The 19042-nt window shown below is 49.3% G+C and overlaps 2 protein-coding genes across 2 annotated transcripts in view; one reads left to right on the top strand and one right to left on the bottom strand.

Annotated features, from left to right (window-relative positions):
- Positions 1-824: 824 nt before the first annotated feature.
- GORASP1 (golgi reassembly stacking protein 1, 65kDa) lies at positions 825-12553 on the bottom strand. The gene is made up of 9 exons (XM_006869180.1): positions 12491-12553; positions 7749-7829; positions 7078-7281; positions 3358-3444; positions 3099-3229; positions 2719-2881; positions 1853-2003; positions 1304-1456; positions 825-1078 (listed from the first exon to the last, which is right to left on the bottom strand). The coding sequence occupies exons 1-9, from the start codon at positions 12551-12553 to the stop codon at positions 825-827; spliced, it is 1287 nt and encodes a 428-aa protein (XP_006869242.1).
- Positions 12554-12834: 281 nt separating this feature from the next.
- The window catches only part of TTC21A (tetratricopeptide repeat domain 21A), a 68309-nt gene continuing 62101 nt past the window's right edge, over positions 12835-19042 (top strand). Inside the window, exons 1-4 of the mRNA XM_006869179.1 lie at positions 12835-12864; positions 15054-15183; positions 15973-16083; positions 16715-16881. Of these exons, the coding sequence (XP_006869241.1) occupies positions 12835-12864; positions 15054-15183; positions 15973-16083; positions 16715-16881 (438 nt within the window). The remainder of the gene's footprint in view (positions 12865-15053; positions 15184-15972; positions 16084-16714; positions 16882-19042) is intronic.

Here is a 19042-nt window from a genome sequence, read left to right as displayed (position 1 = left end):
ACACCGAACATGAAACAATGTGAAACTTTATCACTGGAGTTGGCTGACGGCCATTTTGGTTTAGAAGAGATTATTGTAAATGAAGTTAGGGAACTGACAGGAGTTGCCAGAGCTGTGGCAGGGGAGGCCCGAGGTTAGAAGAAACACCACAGTCCAGGCACAGGTGGATGGATCTCTGCTGATGAGCCAAGATATCCCCCACCACCACTCTCCAGCCAATGTGCTGGTCAGTTTGAGCCAATGGTGACACTGCGCCGAGGCTGTGACTGGGCCATGGGGGTGCCTTCCTGTCCAGCTAGAGGCTGGCTGGCTGTGCCAGAAGAATCAAGACAAACCCTACGGAGTAAACAAACACTCCACACTGACCCCTTGCCACCCTTGTCCCGTCTTCACACCTAATCAGGCCTAGGCCTTACTGCCTTCTGTGCAGCCCCAGTGACCAGAGCGGGAGCAAGTGCTGGATCTGGAGGTGCACAGCCAAAAGGTGCCCACCCTCAAGGCCTGTTACTACCCAGCCAGGCCCCACCCAAGCAGCAAAGAATTCTTTCCTACACAACTCTTACACACTGTATTTAATCTGGGTTGGTACTCCCAGCCCTCTGCCACGCCAAAGAACTTGTTTGGGCACCCTTGAACAAGTGTCCAAGCCTCAAAGCTGGGACCATCAGGCAGGATAAACGCTTGGGGAGTGGGCGTCACCTGGAGATCAGAAACCAGAAGTCTGAGCGGACACAAAAGTCTCCCGGACCCCAGCAGCAGAAACCAGCATAGTGTTCGCCTGGGCCCCAGGCGATGCCATGAAGGGTCTGTCCTGGCCCAGGGCATTATTCTGCGGCAGAGATCTGGGCTTGGTTAGCTGGTCCCTCAGTCTCCATCCCAAAAGCTGGGCGCTCTGTGCTAGCCGGCTCCTCCTCAGCCTGAGCTTCCAGCAACTCAGCAGACAGTCCATCTTCTGGTGAAGCCGTACAAGTGAGGCTATCGGGAAGCGTCAGCTGAGGCAGGTGATCCACCTGAGTCTGGACACCTGGGCTGTCCAAGAAGGAGACCTCAAACTCTGATCCAGACCACGTGGCCTCACCTGCAACACAGAAACAGGCTGAGGGAGATCTGCAGGGCCCAGGGCTATGTGCCAGGGCCGGTGTGACCTGGGGAGATAACCCCACTGACGCCACCTTCACCCGAGATTCTGTCCAACTGAATCCAGCCCAAAAGCCAACCTCTCACCCAAGTGAGAAATTCAGGGCAGCCTTTCCAACAGTGTGGGGTCCTGCCTAGAGGGCTTCAGAAGCTGCCAGCCACTCACCACCCCGCTCCTGAGACCCACTGCTGGAGCAGATGTCCTCCACCCCTGAGGCAGAGACAGCTGTTGAGGTCAGACTTGTAGAAGATGTTAAGCCAGGCCAGAGACTGGCGTTGCTGCTGTCCAAGAGGGAAATGCCCGACCCGTCCAAGAAGCCTGTGGGAAAGGGGCGAAGCACAAATCCCTGCCCGTCAGCCAGTACCCTGCAACCCCCTACCCTGTTGCTAGCACAGCTTATGAGAATAATCTCAACTCGGTGATGTCCCCATCCAGCCCCAGAGAGATTCCCCACTGTCTGTTCCTGAGACGAGAGCCTGGGGTTGGCCGTCACCAGAGCAGCACAGGGGCAGTGTGCCCAGACCCTGCTCTGTCCCCAGTCTGCTGTGACCTCAGTGGACCACCTCTCTTCACTGACTGCAGACTCCCCACCCACACACTGGACTGCAGAGTCTGCAGCTGTCTCGGTGAGTATGAAGAAATGGGTGGGTGCTGAGGTGAGGAAGGTGTGGCCACTACTGCAGCTGCTTGTCTCCTCTACGGCCTGCCCAGTACCTGGGTCCATGACTCGCTGCAGTGGGGGTGGAGGCTGGAGAGGCGTCTCCATGGAATGTGGAAGCCCCTCAACATCTGGAGCACTAGGGCTAGGACTTGCAGGCACGGGGAGCTGCACCTCCGAGGAAGAGTCAGATGCCTGCAGAAGGGCCTAGTTGAGCCAGGGGAGAATGGGGAGCAGGACAATGCACAGAGGTGGAGGGTTATGCACCCCACCCTGACACCAGGAGTCATGCTCTGCTGCAGGCAGGAAACAGTCTCAGTGATCTGCCCCTCATTCCTCTACAGATGATGTGAAGTAGGCCAGAGCAGCGTCCCCCACAGCTAGGGTGAGGTACACCCTGCAGTGTCAACAACAAAAGACATGCTCTTCCCACTCCTTTGAGACGCTCTAGGTGCCCACCTGACCCTAACATGTTGCCTGGGCCCCCATTAATGATCTAGGCTCCAGCCATGCCTGGAGAACAATCCTTGCATGCCCCTTGGTTCAGCCTGAAGGTCCCAGCCTGGTGCTCTTGCTCAATAGCTAACAACACAGGACCGGCACTCCCCTGTAGACTTGGCCAGACATCTATCCTGGCTCAGCTTTACCAAACTCACTGGGAGGCAGGAAACAAGACACTGCCCATCTGTGAACCTCAGTTTCTGCTTCATGAAATGAGGATGACAACTAGAACTTTGCCTTTGCCCTCACTCATAGACCCAAGGGATGGGCGAGCCACCTACTCCCATGGGGTTCTAGAAGCAGAGGCAGAGCATGAAGGCTCTCCAGGGCCACCTGCCAGAGTCTTCTCTCTTTCTAGCCAGCCGGCACCAGCCCTCTGCCCTTCCTCCTCCCTCCCAGCTGGAAGACGCTTCTCACATACCTCTATGTAGTCACCCTGGCTGGAGTTGATCTCCAGATGAGAAGAAACAGGAGAGTCCTGGGGGATAGGTTTAGTTGGCAGGGAACTCGGTGGCTTCTTGTGGAGACTGGGGAGCTGGGTTGGGATCCGGTGAAGATATCCATAGCCAATACCACACCCCAGACTGCAGAAGGCCAGAAACACCAAATCCAGGGGACTGTTCCACAGCATTCCCTACCTCTGCCACCTCCATCCAATATCAGCAGTGCGGGCTTCCCAGAACAATGGCCAACTTCAGGTCCTCTTGGCTAGGACCCTGCCCCCTCCACCTCCGCCATGGAACTTGAGGTGAGTCCATGCCTCCCAGCTAAGCCCCATTCCCCTAGGGCCCCAGGAAGTACCTGCCCTCTCCACCCCAGGCTGCGTTGGGAGTTACAGTCACCTCCCGGCAGAAGTCCAGCTCTGAGTTATAAACCATCAGCTTCAAAGGCTTCCCCTCGTGGGACTCGATGAGTGTGAAGAAGTCCTCAGACTGTGAGAAACACATAGAGGCTGAGTCCTGCTCTTAGCAGCAGGACTGGGACACAATGAAACCACACTCCTCGTGGATAGAATTCATCTGTCCCACCCGTTGCAGTGGGCATGCCAGGGCCTACTCACTTCCTGGAGGATCTGGTCAGAGCCAACCACATAGTCTGTGTAGGGGCGCAGACCAGCAAGGGCAGCAGGTGAAGATGGTTCCACGTCCTGGGAGAAGAATCACCAACTATCAGTCTGGCTGCTGGGATTTGGGGCGAGGACATTCCTTCCAGGCAGTGAGTAGGACACTTGTCCTCCTTCCATAGAACAGAAACTTAAGCCCAGACTCCACTACCCTACCCTTCAACTCCCCTACCTCTCCCAGGTCCACATCTGTCCAGAAGAGGCCAGCCCCATGATCTGGGTCAGAGCACTGGGCTCAACTCGTGGCTTCAGACTGCTGGCTGTGACTGGACAACCTCTCTCAGCCTCAGTTTCCCCGTAATACAGAGCGGGCTAGTTAATGCCTACTCAGTTGCTGAGAAGAGTAAGTACACAATATGCAAACAATGAAAACTGCACCTTAGCCCACAGTAAGTGCCTATTTGCACTGCTGTTACTGCTTACTGCTGTAGCTATGTGGCTGAAAAACGTTGGGAAGCCGGAAGCAGCATGCAGACCTAGATATAAAGTTACTTTTTTCCCATAAGAAAGAACCCATGGAACACTCTAGCACTCTCAATCTTTCAGTCTCCCTGGGAATGTGAAAGAACTTGCATCATCAACCCTATTTCATCCATGGACAAAATGAGACAGATTGAAAATGTTGAGAAATTTGGCCAGGCTTCTCAAGAAGTCAGTGAGCGAGACTTCCAGCAAGATGGAGGACTAGGCAGACACACTATGCAGACCCTCTAAATTCAAGATGCAGGGGCCACATGAAACAGGCACAGAGGACAAACCTGGAGCCTGAGCTCCTGAGGAAAGGTTAGAGAAGTGGACTGAGTACCTACTGGGAAAAGCAGCTGAGAAGGGGAGGCAAAAAAAAAAAAAAAAAACAGAATGAGTGGTGAACGGACTGCCATCTTGAACTCCTGTGAGCAGCTTTGGAGAGACAGACAGTGGCTTGGCAGTGCACAGTCACACGCCAATGGGAAAGTCTCTTTCTCTTTTCATCTTCCCTCGATGTTTTGTTTTGTTGGGAGTTTTTTTTTTCTCTTTTTAATTATTATTTTTTTTTTCTTGTTGCTAGCTGTTTTTGTTTACTTTTTCTCCTTTATCCTGTTTTTCACTGTTGTTTGTTTTGTTTAGTTCTCCTGTGTGTTTTCTCCTCATGCTCACCCAACGGGAGACAGCAACCATTCTCGTACAACTCAGCCACAACTGGACTCTCTACAGCTCCACTCACTGGACAAGAGCCAGTACCAACGCCTACACCACATGACCAATGATAGATATCAGTCAACACAAGCCAAACTCAAACTAAACAGATCTGCGTGAACGGAAAACAGTACACACATTCCCATTCTCTAACTACACCCACCAGGAGACAGTTGGTGACAGCCTAAGAATACACAATCATCAGTTACGTACAAATAACAACACCACAATGTCTTGGAGACAACAATTTTAGCTCACACAAAGAAACAAGAGAATAGTTCAAACAAATGACCAAGAAGCAGAGCCAGAAAATGTTTCTGAAGAAGACAAGGTAATGGAACTACCTGAGAAAGAATTCAAAAGAATGATATTTAGGTATCTTCAGTATATTGATAGAAAGATTGAGGAAAGCAAGAACACCAAAAAGCCTAGAAGAATTTAGGAAAACACTGTAAGAACAACCAGGCAAAGCAAATGCAATAAACAAATGCAAAATAAAAATTCAAAAACTTAATACTAAAATTTCAGAAATGGGCAATACATTGAGAGGGCAAAGGAGTAGATTTGAAGCAATGGAAGCCCGAATTAGTGAACTGGAAGATAAAACTCCCCATACTAGTAAGGTAGAAGAACAATAAGAAAAAAAAAGAATGAACAAATTAGAAGAAAGCCTGAGATTTATGTGGGATACCATGAAGAGGAATAACTTAGGGGTGATCAGAATTCCAGACTCGGAAAAGACAATAAAAAATACTAAGGAAATTGTTGAGGAGCTGCTGAAAGAACACTTCCCTAACACTGTAAAAGATGAAAAGATAACCATTCAAGAAGCTAAACAACCCCAAACAGGATAGACCCCAAAAGAAAATCATTATCAAATTTCCAAAACCAAAGACAAGAAAAGGATCTTGAAAGCGGCTTCAAGAAAACTAAAAGTTACCTACAAAGGAGAACCAATAAGACTGATTTCTCAGCAGAAACCATGTAGGCAAGAATGCAACAGGATGTCATATACAAAACCCTGAAATAAAAAATTGCCAGGCAAGCATCATATACCCAGCAAATCTGTCCCTCAGATACAATGGCGAAATTGGGGTGTTTTCAGATAAACAGAAGTTAAAAGAATCTGTAATAACCAAACCAACTTTACAAAAATTACTAAAAGGTGTTCTTTGGACTGAGAACCAACAACAGCTAACAATAACCCAAGATTAATATACATGACAACAATACCCAGAACCCAATCCAGATATAGAAGTAAGTATCCAAAGTAAAACAAACCCACAAAACTGTAAACAGGGAATCAGAGAAATCAATGTGAACAGAGGTGGTGGCTATGTGCCGTGGAGTCTGTTCCAACACATAGTGACCCTGTAACAGGGTTTCCGAGGCTGTAAATCTTTACAGGAGCAGAAGGCCTCATCTTTCTTCCGCAGAACAGCTGGTAGTTTTGAATTACTGACCCTGAGGTTAGCAGCCTGATTCATAACCACTACGCTATCAGAGCTCCTTTAAAGTAAAAGGAGGTACTGCTAAAAAAAAAGTGAACAGAGGTAAATACTGTTAATTAATGGTACATGGAAGGGATTGCAATCATTGTAATGACACAAAATGTAGGCTTTGTTGAATGTTGATGTGTTCTGTACACCTTCACTGAATTCAAAATGCTTTTTTTATTAAAAAGTCAGTGAGCAATAGAAGAGGCTAGAAAATATATCAGCCCACCTCAACTACTTCTCAATTTCAATTTAGTACAACTTTGAAAAAGTTCCCAGGAAGCACCTCCAATGGTCCACAGGGATCCCCCTTGTCCCTCTGAAGTCCTCCCTAAGGGACATACCAGGGAGAGCAGCCTTCTTCCATCTGCCAAAATGAATAACCCTATATATACATGTAGATACGTAGGGTTTTCTAGGCTGTAACATTTATGGGAGACAACTGACAGGTCTTTTCTCCCTTGGAAGAAGGCTCGTTCAAACCGCCAACTTTTCGGTTAGCAGCTTAAGCATTGTGCCACCAGAGTTCCATAGATATATATACATATATATGTACTACATAGAGAGAGAGAGAGCTTTTTGGAGTGTCTGTACAACCACCCTTCCAGTAAATGGTATCCCGCCTTTCAAAACAAGAAACCAAGCTATAAAGAAGATTAAAAAAAAACATGCCCAAGGTCACAGGGGTACAAAGCAAGGAACACGGTGCAGGTAGTGGTGAGACCCCCTTTCACAAGGTAAGACAGCCCTGCTCGCCCTCACGGAGTCGTCCCCACCCAAACCCTGCCCCTCTCCTATACCGGCCAATACAATCCCGGCCACACCCCTCGGGGACTCGGAGCTCCCCTCCTATCCGGCTGCTGGACTTCCCTCCCCGCCCACACCCTGAGCAGCGCCACGCTTTGGACCAGTCTTCCCCCAGGTGCTCCACCCACGTAGCCCACTTCAGCCTCGGTGTCATAGGGCACCCACGCCACACACTCACCAGCACGTGCCACACTTGCTCGTTGGCCCTGCGGAAGTTGCAGAAGCGCACACTGGCGCCCAGTAGGCCTTGGCCGCCCCACATGTTGCTAGGAACCACCTCGACCTCGCGCACCTTCATGGTCTTCATATTGAACACCTCAAGCTTCACGGGCTTCTCCACGTTAGCCTTCAGTAGCGCCTTCAATGTGTCATTCTCCTTGTTCTGTGAGGGCAGCGTTGCTGACTCTGAGGTCCCCACACACACCCCTAAGCAGGTCCCCTAAGATCTGGGCTTCGGAGGCGAGCTGCCCCGGTCCATAGGCAGGCACCACCCCACCCCCCAACACTCACCATCACCAAGCACTGCCAAAGCTTCAGCCCTCAGTCTCCCCCAGAAAACAACAAAGCAAACAAAAGGCCTCTGAGTCTCCAGGACTCCAGCACTGCCAAAGCCCTCCATCCCTCCTAGCCCTTTCAGCCCTGGGGTCCTTCTCCAAGAGTCCATTTGCCCACAAGCTACTCCCCCTCACTCCCTGAGCCCAGGGCAGGGCCCTAATCAGGCTCCTGGAAGGAGAGAGAGGCTGCATCACCTCCAGAAGAAAAGGTAGGCAGGAGCTGGGCTGGGGCCTGTAGTGGGACTGAGGGCCACACACAAGAAAGTAGGAGTAGGTTGGGGTGTGGGGGCCTCACCAGCCTGCAGTGTCCAATGGTGATGATGAAGTCGAAGTAGGGCTCCAGGCCTGCCTGCTGGGCCGGGGAGTTCTCCTGTACCTGTGCCATAGCAGAGACCAGTCAATGTGTCAACCCATGACTCTCCAAGTAGTGTCTTCCACCCCAGCCCTGGCCCTCAATTTCAGAGACCCTCACCACTGTGCTGTGTCAATGAGGATGAATTCTGGGCAGGCCACACCAGACGATGCCCCACGACAATGGCACTGTCAAGAGCCACTCCAACTCCCCTCACTGCCTTCCTAGGCACAGGTTTTCCTCTTAGGAAATGGCTCTTTCCTGTTCATGATCCACAGATCTTTCCAAAGATGCCTCACCAGAAACCCAGGGCAGCCCTGGGGCCACGAGGAGGCAGTAGGCCTATGGGGAGGTTGTCCCCAGTGGGCTGGGTTGAGGCTGGCATAAAGCCAGAAGAAAAATTTAGATGTAGACAGAGAAGGAGGGAGGGTCCCCACATGCAACTCAGGATGCAACCAGGATTGGAAAAGGCTGCCTGCAACCAGATCCTGGAGGGTCCCAAATCCTGAAATGACAGGAGACAGTAAGAGCCACTGGAGTCAGGTGACCAAGGAGAGCAGACCCCAAATGCAGGGATGAGCTTGGGCCAGGATGCCTGGTGTTGTTTTTAAGTACCCTCGAGTCGGTTCTGACTCATAGCCACCCTGTATAGAGTTTCCAAGGAGCAGCTGGTGGGTTTGAACTGCAGACCTTGTGGTTCACAGTCCAGTGCTGATCCCACAGTGCGACACCAGGAGATGAGCACTGCCAAATCCCTAAGGCCTGGATCTGGGCCTCTCCACTGACCTCACAGTCTGGCCTCCACTCCTACCCTAAACATCTCCTCCAGGAAGTATTCCCAGTTGGAAATGCTTCCTATCCTTCCCTTTACTCCTGAGCTCACTACTAGCTCCAAAATCTGCAGCCTGCAGGCTCTGACAGAAATCCATCTCCAAAGTTTATTTACTGAGCTTTCCTGAAGCAACCCAAAACTCACTACCAGCGGGTCACCTGCAACTCATAGCAAGCTCTATAGTAGAAATGCCCCATAAATTTCCAAGACTATGAATCTTTATGGAAACAGACTGCCAAAGCTTTCTCCTGCAGTTTGGCTGGTGGGTTCAAACCATCCACCTTTTGTTCAGCAGTCAGTCTAGCACCACCACAGTTCCTTATCCTGAAACAATGAGGCCTTTACTCTACAACCCCATCCAGAGGCACAGGGCTCAAGGGCAAAAGCTCTACTCTTTCCTAGTCTCCGTTCTTGACTTATCAGAGGAAAACCTATAGCTTCTGTGACCCACCAAAAGCCCCTCCAGTCTTGGATTTCCCAAACTGACGCAGGGGGCGCTCCTGAAGGATGGTCAAGGCGATTCACCCCTGGCAGCAACACCAACTGAACACCCTGCAGGGCAGAAGCCGCCAGGGCTGCCAATGAGCGCAAGCCCAGCAACCAACTCCAGCAAGTTTGCCTGATGCCGAAGGCCCCACGAGGGAGCCCCCAGCCCTGTTCTCTATCCCTCTGGGGGAAAGCTACGGTGGGATGTTTTGAAAACCACAGGACAGTTAATAAGGACTAGTTCCTATGTGTTTGGGATGGAGGACACTTCTCTCTGCCTAGGGCCACTTCCATGTCACCTGCCTTCCTCTGGTGAATCCCCGGCTCCTAAAACTGGTGCTGCCTGCTCTTTCTCCGTTATGAGGTCCAGAGGCTCAGAACCCCCCCACCCCAGGTATGACCCTCCCTCAGCCCCCCAACACTTCTACCCTCACCTCCTGTGGTCTTGTCCTCTGCCTGGCTGGGCTCCAATTCCCACACCCTTAGCCTTGCCATAACCCACAAGGCACCATACTTGAAATTGGATATTTCGCTACATACCCTATTCTCATGTCCACAACTACCACCTTCCCTGCATTTTCTCTTCTTCTCCCTCTCAGGGACTCCCATCCCACCCAATCCTGCAGCCCCAGAACCAGAGCTGCTTTCATAACACTCTGGCCGTGGTTTCTCCCATCAGGGCACACATGTAATTAACAACAATGAGAACAGCTAACATCTAGAGAGGGGAAGTTACCACCTGCTTCCCCTATCATTTAACTCTTTTAATAACTCCAATTTAAAGATGAGAAACAGTCATCTGATTTCAGTAATCTGACCCCAGGAATTTCAACCCAGAGTCTATCTCCTAACCAACTGCCCTGTGACAGCCCTTTCCGTGTGAATCTTGCACTATTATAAACACTCTGAGAGCAGAGAGCCTCCAACTTTCCAGGCACACCAATATTTATAGAATGAAGCCCATCTATTCATTTATTTAAAATTATAACTAAGCCACGTCACTCCTCCACTTAAAACTTCCAGCATCTAAGAATAAAATCCTAAATCCTCTGGACCACATGCAAAGTCCTGCACCATCTGGCGTCACCTCCTTGCTTTTCTTCACACACACTACCCCCACGCAGAGCCTCTGAACTGGCTAGCCCCAGTGCCAGAAACATTCTTTCCCAGGATATCTGTACTGTCCACTCCTTCCTTCCTACTTGACCAGAGTCCTTCCCTGACTACGCTATGCAAAATAGCACATGCTCATCACTGTTCATTCCCGGCTTTATTTTCCTTCCTAGCAATTATCACTACCTACAGCCTTGGAAACCCTGTTCAGGGTCACTATGAGTCAGAACCAACTGCACAGCACATCACCACCACCACCATATTTAAGGAATCCTGGTGGTGTATTAGGTAAGTGTTCGGTTAAACAAATGATCAGATTTTCAAACCCACCAGCTGCTCTGTGGGAGAAAAAAACTGGTAATTTATTCCAGTAAAGACTACAGTCTAACTATTGTCACAATATAAATGTAGAAGAGGTGCAACTGAAAGAGGGACGTAGTTAATTTGTCATTTAGGAAACAGGGGACCCTAAGACCATCAAGAGGGAAGAACATGAGAGGAGCGAGCGATCCTAACCAGAAAAGTGGCAACAACAGAGATGGTGGCTGAGGCCATGGCATAGCCAGAGCAGCAGCGGACTACAGGTCCATGGACTGAGAAAGGCAGTGTGCCTGCAGACTGCTTTACAAACAGGTGCCCTTTGGACATTTAAACAAATACATACATACACTGTGGTATGTGTACATCAAAAAAAAAAAAAAAAGAGAGATAATGGAGGTAAACACTGTTGGTTAAGGGTACATGGAGGGGATCGTAATCATTACAATATTTTGCTGAATGTAAAATTTGCTAAATCTGCCCTGTATGCCTTCACTCACTCAATACACAATAAAAGCTTTAAAAAAAAAAAAAAAAAGATTACAGCCTACGAAATCCTAAGGGGCAGTTCTACTCTGTCATATGGGAGGATCATACACTGGACTACCTGACAGTACCCAACTATTATGTTTCTTCTCTTCCTGTCTACATCCAAATGCAACCTTCATGAGAACAGCATGTCTACAGTCTGCTGCCACACAATAGTGCTCAAAAATATTTGTTTTGGTGAATGACAACCTGGAATCGTCACTCTGTCCCCACTCATCAGGCCTCTCCTGGCTTCACTCCCACCATCACCTCACCCACCCACTTGGCAATAGCCTCAATTCCTTTGCCTTCGGTCAAACTTGTTGGGAAATCTCCAAGATGGACGCATATCATTGCCCATCTTTTCTGCTCAGCGCCTTGCCATGATGTCCACAAGGGATAGCCCATAATCAAGCACAAATCGCAGCAACTCTGAGTCCTCAAAATTCTTCCTTTGAGTAAGTTTCTTCTTTGGCCCTCCCACCTTTGGCCACCTTTCTTAACAGAGACCACTCAACAGCCAGGCACCACACTGGCACTGTTGCCTGCTTACACCCAACCCTGCACCGGTGGCTTTTCACTTGAGAAAGGAGGTCCTTCTCACAGAGACCTTTGCCCTTCTCACCTAAATGACAACCCTTGTCAATCTCAACCACAAATCTCCATCTGTCCTCGGGTGCCCACTCCTCCCTTCATAGCCAGACTCGAGGGAACCCAGTAGGTCTCCACTTTCCCAGGAATGCTAGTCCAGATCTCCTTAGTTGTCACACCAAAATGACATTCTCAGTCCAGGCCTCAGCGGACTTCCCAATGCCTTATCCCAAAGGCCCTCCCTCTGCTGCAAACGCTCTCTGCTTGGCTTCCGCAACCTTCTCTGGCTCCCCAAGCTTCTTCACATGGGTCTTGGATCCCTCCCAAAGCCTTTTCAACCCCACTACAGGCGGGACGTGCGACGATGGGGTCCCTGCAGTCGGGATTCACTTTGTCACCCCGAACCTAGGCTGTAAGATCCTGAGAGCCGGAATGCCCGATCCTCCACGTCCCCAACTCTCCCCCCAGGCCTAGCAGGGCACACGGCACACAGTAGGCGATCATAAGTGCATCCGAAGTGTGCAAAGGCGTTCCAACTGGAACTGGTACATTCTTCACCAGGTAATGTGCCATTCCGGGAGGCCTGATCAGGAAATGTTCCTGCTTCCTGCACAGCTGGCACTTGGGGCGGCGGCTGGGCTTGACCGCGGTCGCAGACGGGCCGGGAACCAGGAGTCCTTCGGGGCTACCTCTCCCTGGCGGCTTCTCCAAGAAGGTAGCACCACCCGGAACACCGCCGTCGTCTAGTGTTCACCCGCGGGCGCCCAGCCGAGGACACCAGAGCCGGCGGGGAATGTGGGGGGAGGAGGGCACTCACCCCATGCAGGTGAAAGCCCTCGGTGCCTCCCGTGGGCTCCTCGGCGCTGACTCCCAGACCCATGGCCAAGGCTCACTCCGGCTCCTGCGTCCAGTAGGCCCAGCTGGTACCGCCAGAGCGGACTTGAGTTCTCAGGGTTTGATTACCAACGCCTGGTCATGTGAGGCGCCTTGCTACTCCCGCCTCTGACGCCACGTCTTAGCAACCAGCCAGCAGCTCCGTTTCCAAGGACGCGCGCTCCTCTAACTTCCGGTCGCGAGAGGTGTGCCCTGGCCCCTGACTCAAGAATACGGCTTCGCGCGGCGCCACTAACCAGATCGGAACTGGGAGCCCCTGAGTCGGAGATGAGCAGCAGTGACTCCTCATTCCTTATGGTGCGTGAGCTCGGCGCTGCCCGGCCTCTCCCTCCGGGACACTCCGTCCCTGATCCCTGTACCAGTGCCTTGAACCAACCGCTCCTGCTGTCCCTTTGCCCGCCCAACTTGTTTCGTTCGTTACAGGCCGTCTTTGCCCTTCTCGCCTCTATCTTCCTGGCGAGTGCATCCTCTTCCGTGTCCTCTGTGTACCCTGAGTTCAAAATCCTTCACTCAGTCCTCTCTCCTGAGCTCCCCCAAACAAACGCATTCAAAACCCATCTTCATTATCGCATCACCATCCCCCAGCATCCGCCTTTTGATCCCCCAAACTTATCGCCTACCTCTTCCCGTACCCGTTTACCACTTGTTTACCACTTCTATCCCTTTAGAGCTAGAAATGTGTGGCGCTGTGGGTTAATGAGCTGAACTGCAAAGTCTGTTTGAACCTCAAAGTCGGCGGTTCAAGCTCACCAGTCGCTCCTCGGAAACCCTATACAGGGTCGCTATGGGTCAGAACTGACTCGATGGCACTTAACAACAGCAACAAACAACAAATATCTCCTGAGTTCACTCGCTTCTTTTTATCTCCCAATCCAGGAAAACTACCATCTCTGACCAAAGCACCTTTAACAGCCTCCCTCCCAACTGGTTTTTGATAAAACACACATCTGATTACATTTCTCCCCTGCTTAAAGCCATTCCAATGAGAGTTGGGTGTCCTTCCCACCCCATCCCGTAAACCTCCTCCCATAATAAAATTGATGTTTATTATCAATTTTGATCATAGAATATTGTGATAAAGATAGTTGTAAATTGCATAAATGTAATATTTCTTAATTTATATGAATACTTACAGTAAAGTTTTTATGTAAAATCTACATCAAATTACATTAGTTATAACACTGTTAGGAACTGAGTAGAAGTCTTTTATATTTTCTTCTTTTCCTTTAATTACTTCTTCATTCTCAAAAAAAGTTATTGATACAGGTTCACAATGAAAGCAACAATGTGTGCTCATAGTCTGTGCAGAAGACAGGTGATTTGAAGAATCATTGTAATTGGGTAATAATGATAACTGGAATACGTTAGAAAGTTCAAAAAGCAAATTAACATGTTGTTGTTGTTAAGTGCCATCAAGTCAGTTCCGACTCATAGTGACCCTGTATAGGGTTTCCGAAGATTGATTGGTAGGTTTGAAATACTGATTTTGCAGTTAGTAATTCAGTGCTTATCTTATAATGCCACACCAGGACCCCTAAACTGTCACTGTTGTTATTGTTAAGTACTGTTGAAGTGGTTCCAACTCATAGCAATCCTGTATAGGATTTCAGAGGAGAGACTGGTGGGTTTGAACTGCCAACTTTGTTGTTAGCAATCCAGTGCTTATCCTACAGCGCCACACCAGGACTCCATCGAGTAGGTATATTGATATATGCAAGCTGAGCTTACAAAACATTCTTATTTTAATAATCACAGGGATGTTTTTATTAAAAATCATAAATTGCTGCTGAAACACTGTGCAACAATTTCATAGACAGTCGTTTTGATGCCACACCCTCCAACAGTGTCACCAGTGCTGACCATACCTCCCTTAGTGAGGCCACTGATTTCAGCTGCTCCCTGGCACATTCAGTATGACATCTGAACTCTTTGATATGGCCCACAAGGCTATTTACAATATGACCACATCTGTCCCCAACCTCAGCACCCACAAGCCTTGGAGGAAGTGAGACTTAGCTCTGACATCTCAGCCCCACCAGTGCATGACCTTTGTCAAGCCACCATATTCCCTTACTAGTAGGCAAAGGTTGAGTTGAATTCCCCTTCACATTTGAAAGGAGCTCTGGTAGCATATTAGTGGTTAAGAATCGGGCTGCTAATCTGAAGGTCAGCAATTCGAAACTGCCAGCTGTCCCATGGGAGAAATATGAGGCTTTCTGCTCCTGTAAAGATTTACAGCCTCGGAAACCCTGTACAGGGTCACTATGAGTAGGAAATGACTCCAAAACCAACTGTTTCAAACTGCTTCTCAGAGACACTGCCTGGAGCTGCTCCCAGGGCTGCTGCAAGGGTAGGATGAGGCTCTCTTTCTCTTTCTTTTTTGCAACAAAGGGGAAACTGGAAGAGGGGAGGAAGCGCACCTGGCCCTCTCTGGGCCAGAATAGAAACAAAGTGGGACTTGGGCGATCGTGTCTTCCTCTACCCAGGCTGGAATCATTTACTACAGCCAAGAAAAGTACTTCCGCCATGTGCAGAATGCTGCAGCCAAGGGCCTGGAAAAATTCAGCAATGACCCTGTGCTTCAGTTCTTTAAAGCCTACGGAGTCCTCAGGGAAGGTAAGGACTCCACAGTGTTAGCTCCTGACCCCCGGCCCTTGTACAGCCTTAACAAACAGTATTTTGATACCTACTTAATCAATTATGTTCCCATGGAAACAGTCTTCCATTTAGTGGCTAGATTCCCCCAGAAGCCTATGTAATCCATATCTAGTTGACTTTAGAGAGCTTAGCGAGTTTACTACTTCTGCTCTGTGCCTCAGTTTTCCCATCTGTAAAATGAGTGGGTGAAGAAATTACTGCATGACTATTAAACTAATCCCAGACTCAGAAACTGGGAGCCGGTAGCACAAGAAGAAGACAGAGTTGTAGGGGTGGATGCCAGGCAAGTATGGTACATGTGCAAGGAGAGAGAGGAATGGGGCCCAAGTAAATGCTGACTCACTGATCTTAAGAAGGTCATCTGAGCTGGGCACTGGCTGGACCTACCCATGGCCAAGGTCAGTGAATGTGGACAAGGATGTAATCAGTGTAATCAGTGGGTCTTGAGGTGCCTTCTTCAGAAATGACCCCTAGTCAGTAATTCCAGCCTGGAAGTTGTACCTTAATTTTCACCACTCCAAGCCTTCCAAGCCTGAGGAGCCTGGGTTATGGTGCCAGCAGCTTTTTCAGGGAGCTTAATTCCTCAGGCCACTGAGCCACATCTCCAAGAGGACTTGGAAAAGACAGGTAGTGGGTAGTGCCAGGCCCTGTGCCTGGTAAGGTCTCCCACGTGACTAAGCAGAGCCTCCTGCCCTCTGGGCCTTAACCCTAAGAGCTTAACTATGTGTATCTCTCCTCTCTTTGCAGAGCACATCCAGGATGCTATCAATGACCTGGAGAGCATCCGAAACCACCCAGATGTGTCCCTGTGCTCCATCATGGCCCTCATTTATGCTCACAAGCGCTGTGAAATTATCGGTGAGTGCAGCCACATTCAGCCGGGCCTAGCCCAGCAAGGGAAAGAAAGCCCTGCTCCAGAGACACAGCCCCCCAAGGGCTGCACTGGTATGTGTGTAGAGGCTGTTGGTCAGTGAGGAAAGGCCGTTGTTCCCCTCCTTCCAGAGCTTCAAGGAAGACTCCCCCAAGGGCCCACACACTGCATGGGAAGCACAGGCAGAAAGCAGGATAGTGAGAGGGGTCTTCTTTGCAGAGCCAAGATTTAGGGAGACACCCTTCTCTCCTGCTGCCCAGATCTTATCAAGAAAAATCAAACCACTGTAAATAATTCCACTCCTAAACTCCACCTCTCTGGAGCCAGGGAGAAATTCCAAGAGAGATTATAAATAGCTGTTTCCCCACCCAGGATGAGTTGTGGGTTCATGGCTGGGGGTTCATGTGCTAAGCACACTTCTGAGCACAGAGAAGAGAAGACAAGGAAGGCTCAGGCAGCCCTCTGGGCATGGCAGGGGCAGGGGCAGCATTCCTGCTTTCCAGGCCTTGGGCAGGTGTGCCAACAGCTGTACAGAATGAGGGGACTCCTTTGGGGCTCCTGCAGCACCAGGTGATGCCCCTTACTCACTTAATTCCTTCTCTTCTCTGGAGTTTATAGACCGAGAAGCTATCCAGGAGCTTGAGAGCAGCCTGAAGGAAGTCCGTAAGACAGCAGGTGGGACTGCCCTGTACTTCGCTGGCCTCTTCCTCTGGCTCATGGGCCGCCACGACAAAGCCAAGGAGTACATAGACCGCACGCTGAAAGTCTCCGGCGGCTCTAGAGAGGTACACACCGTGGGCAACATTAGTGAGGGAGGAGGACAACAGAGACAGCCATGGCCAAACACAAGTCAGTGGAGTGGTTTGCTACCCCCATGGAAGGCCCTGGAACTGAGGGAGGATTACGTACTCATTGAGGGGCCCTGGGTCTCCCAGGCATTCTACCTTCCTTGTCTCAGGGCTTAGTAGAGTTGATACATTAGCAGCTATCCACAGACTCCAATCTGCAGGTGGGTTTTCTGGGGTTTTTTTTTTACCTGTAAGTCCAGATTTCTTGCTTCTTGGAAGAATCAAATTAGCTGGCCACACTGGGCCTGCATTCCCTTCTGGCAGTGATTGGCTAGATGTAAGTGCTGACTGCCTGGTTTGCCACAATCCCCACCAGTCCCTAGTACTTCACACCCAGTTCATCTCACTCATCTGTCAGCATTTGGTCTGTAACTAGCCCTTTCCCAAGCCCCCAAAACTGTTCTGTTCCCTTTTTCACCTTGGAGTCCCTAAAAACACTGACCTGGGAGCAGAGGAAAGAGTTGTACTGGGGGAACCCCAAGAGGCACACCTGAGGCTTATACCCAGTGAGTTTGTGAAATGAGAGACTCAAGCCCCCCCATCCAATTTCACTTTACAGTGTCCGTCATTCTCCCCTTTCCTTTTCTCAAAGTGGGAGGGAAGTCAAGCAGACATATTTTTGATGACACTGGCTCTCTCCCTTCGTTCATGCTGCAATGCTAAAGGACTGCTAAAGGACATCCCCCTCCCGAGAGAACACTGCTGGAACCAAAGGACAGAGGACTAATGGTGGAGTCTGAGCCTCAATCTAGGCCATGCATTCTCAGTGGGGGCGATGTCACCCCTGTTTATTTAGCCAAAAAATAACGAAACTGTTCTATGTATATATCAGATAAACACATAATATGCATATGTTAACATTTCTTGTGAGTGGCTGGTTAGGAAAACTGACTAGAAAGGATACTTGTTATTGGGTGTCACTGACTCAGTTCCACATCATAATGACTCTGTATGTGACAGAGTAGAACTGCTCCATAGAGTTTTCTAAGCTGTAATTTTTATGGATTATGAAGACTACAGCCTTCAGTATGGGGAGCACCTCAGCATAAAGAAAATAAAAATCCTTACAACTGAACCAATAAACAACATTATGATAAACAGAAATGATCAAACTTGTCAAGATTTTCATTTTACTTGAATCCACAATCAACACTTATGGAAGCAGCAGTCAATAAATCAAATGAGAGAACAAACAAGATGGAGGATCGGATAGAAGTGCAGTAAGGAGCTCTGTCAGCAACAACACAGAATACAGGCCCAAGCAGGCTCATGGGATGGTCCCAGAACTCTGAACCACATATAAAGGAATATTTATAAGGTTGGAAGACTTACAGCTGGGGGAATTTGTAGCAGAAGCAAGAAATCCAGTGCTTTCTAATCAAGACTCTCAGCTGCTCCAGGAGCCACCATCTTGGGTGAGACCAAGCGGGGGAAGGATCAGAGCAGCCATGGATGCCTGACAGAACCACGGAGATAAAGGTGTGGACGTTCTTTTAGTTTGGTATCTATTCATTGGTCCCTTGCTGCTTGCGCACCTCCATTCTGGTAACTATAGGGGTGCCTGAGCTAGTGGGCACTCCAACCCCACCCTCGGAAGCTTCTACTATGCATGCACACAGATCTCCTTGAAATTTAAAGAGACAGTTTCCACTGTCTAGGAAAAAAGGCCTGAACGGGGATTGTGGAGCAGAACAGACATACTAAAAAGGAAATAGGCCGAAAATTAAATCCTAAGTTATGTTACAACAACCAACAGGGGCATCTTGAAATTTCTCAAGAAGAAGAGTGAAACAGAAGCCCATTTCCTGATCACATCTACCTGGAGACAACCAGAAAGCATAAAAAATACCAAAATACACACCCATATAAGTATTAAGCTCACAGATAATTCCTGAATATGCCCAAAACACAGAAGCAGATGACCATATCTGCACATATCCAGAAACGAGATAAAGTGACTGAGGCAAATAAGCTGGAAGTAGACCTACACTGCATACTGGATGATGGGCAGGCTTTGGAAATGCCTGAGAAGGAATTCAGAAATGTGATTATAAAATGTATCAAAACACTATACCATGGAGTTGAGAAAAATAAGGAA

This window comes from Chrysochloris asiatica, unplaced genomic scaffold (genome assembly GCF_000296735.1).
Source record: "Chrysochloris asiatica unplaced genomic scaffold, ChrAsi1.0 scaffold00127, whole genome shotgun sequence".
NCBI classification, from domain to species: domain Eukaryota; kingdom Metazoa; phylum Chordata; class Mammalia; order Afrosoricida; family Chrysochloridae; genus Chrysochloris; species Chrysochloris asiatica.
Note: the sequence above shows the minus strand (reverse complement) of the source record. Positions and strands in the feature narration are given on the sequence as shown.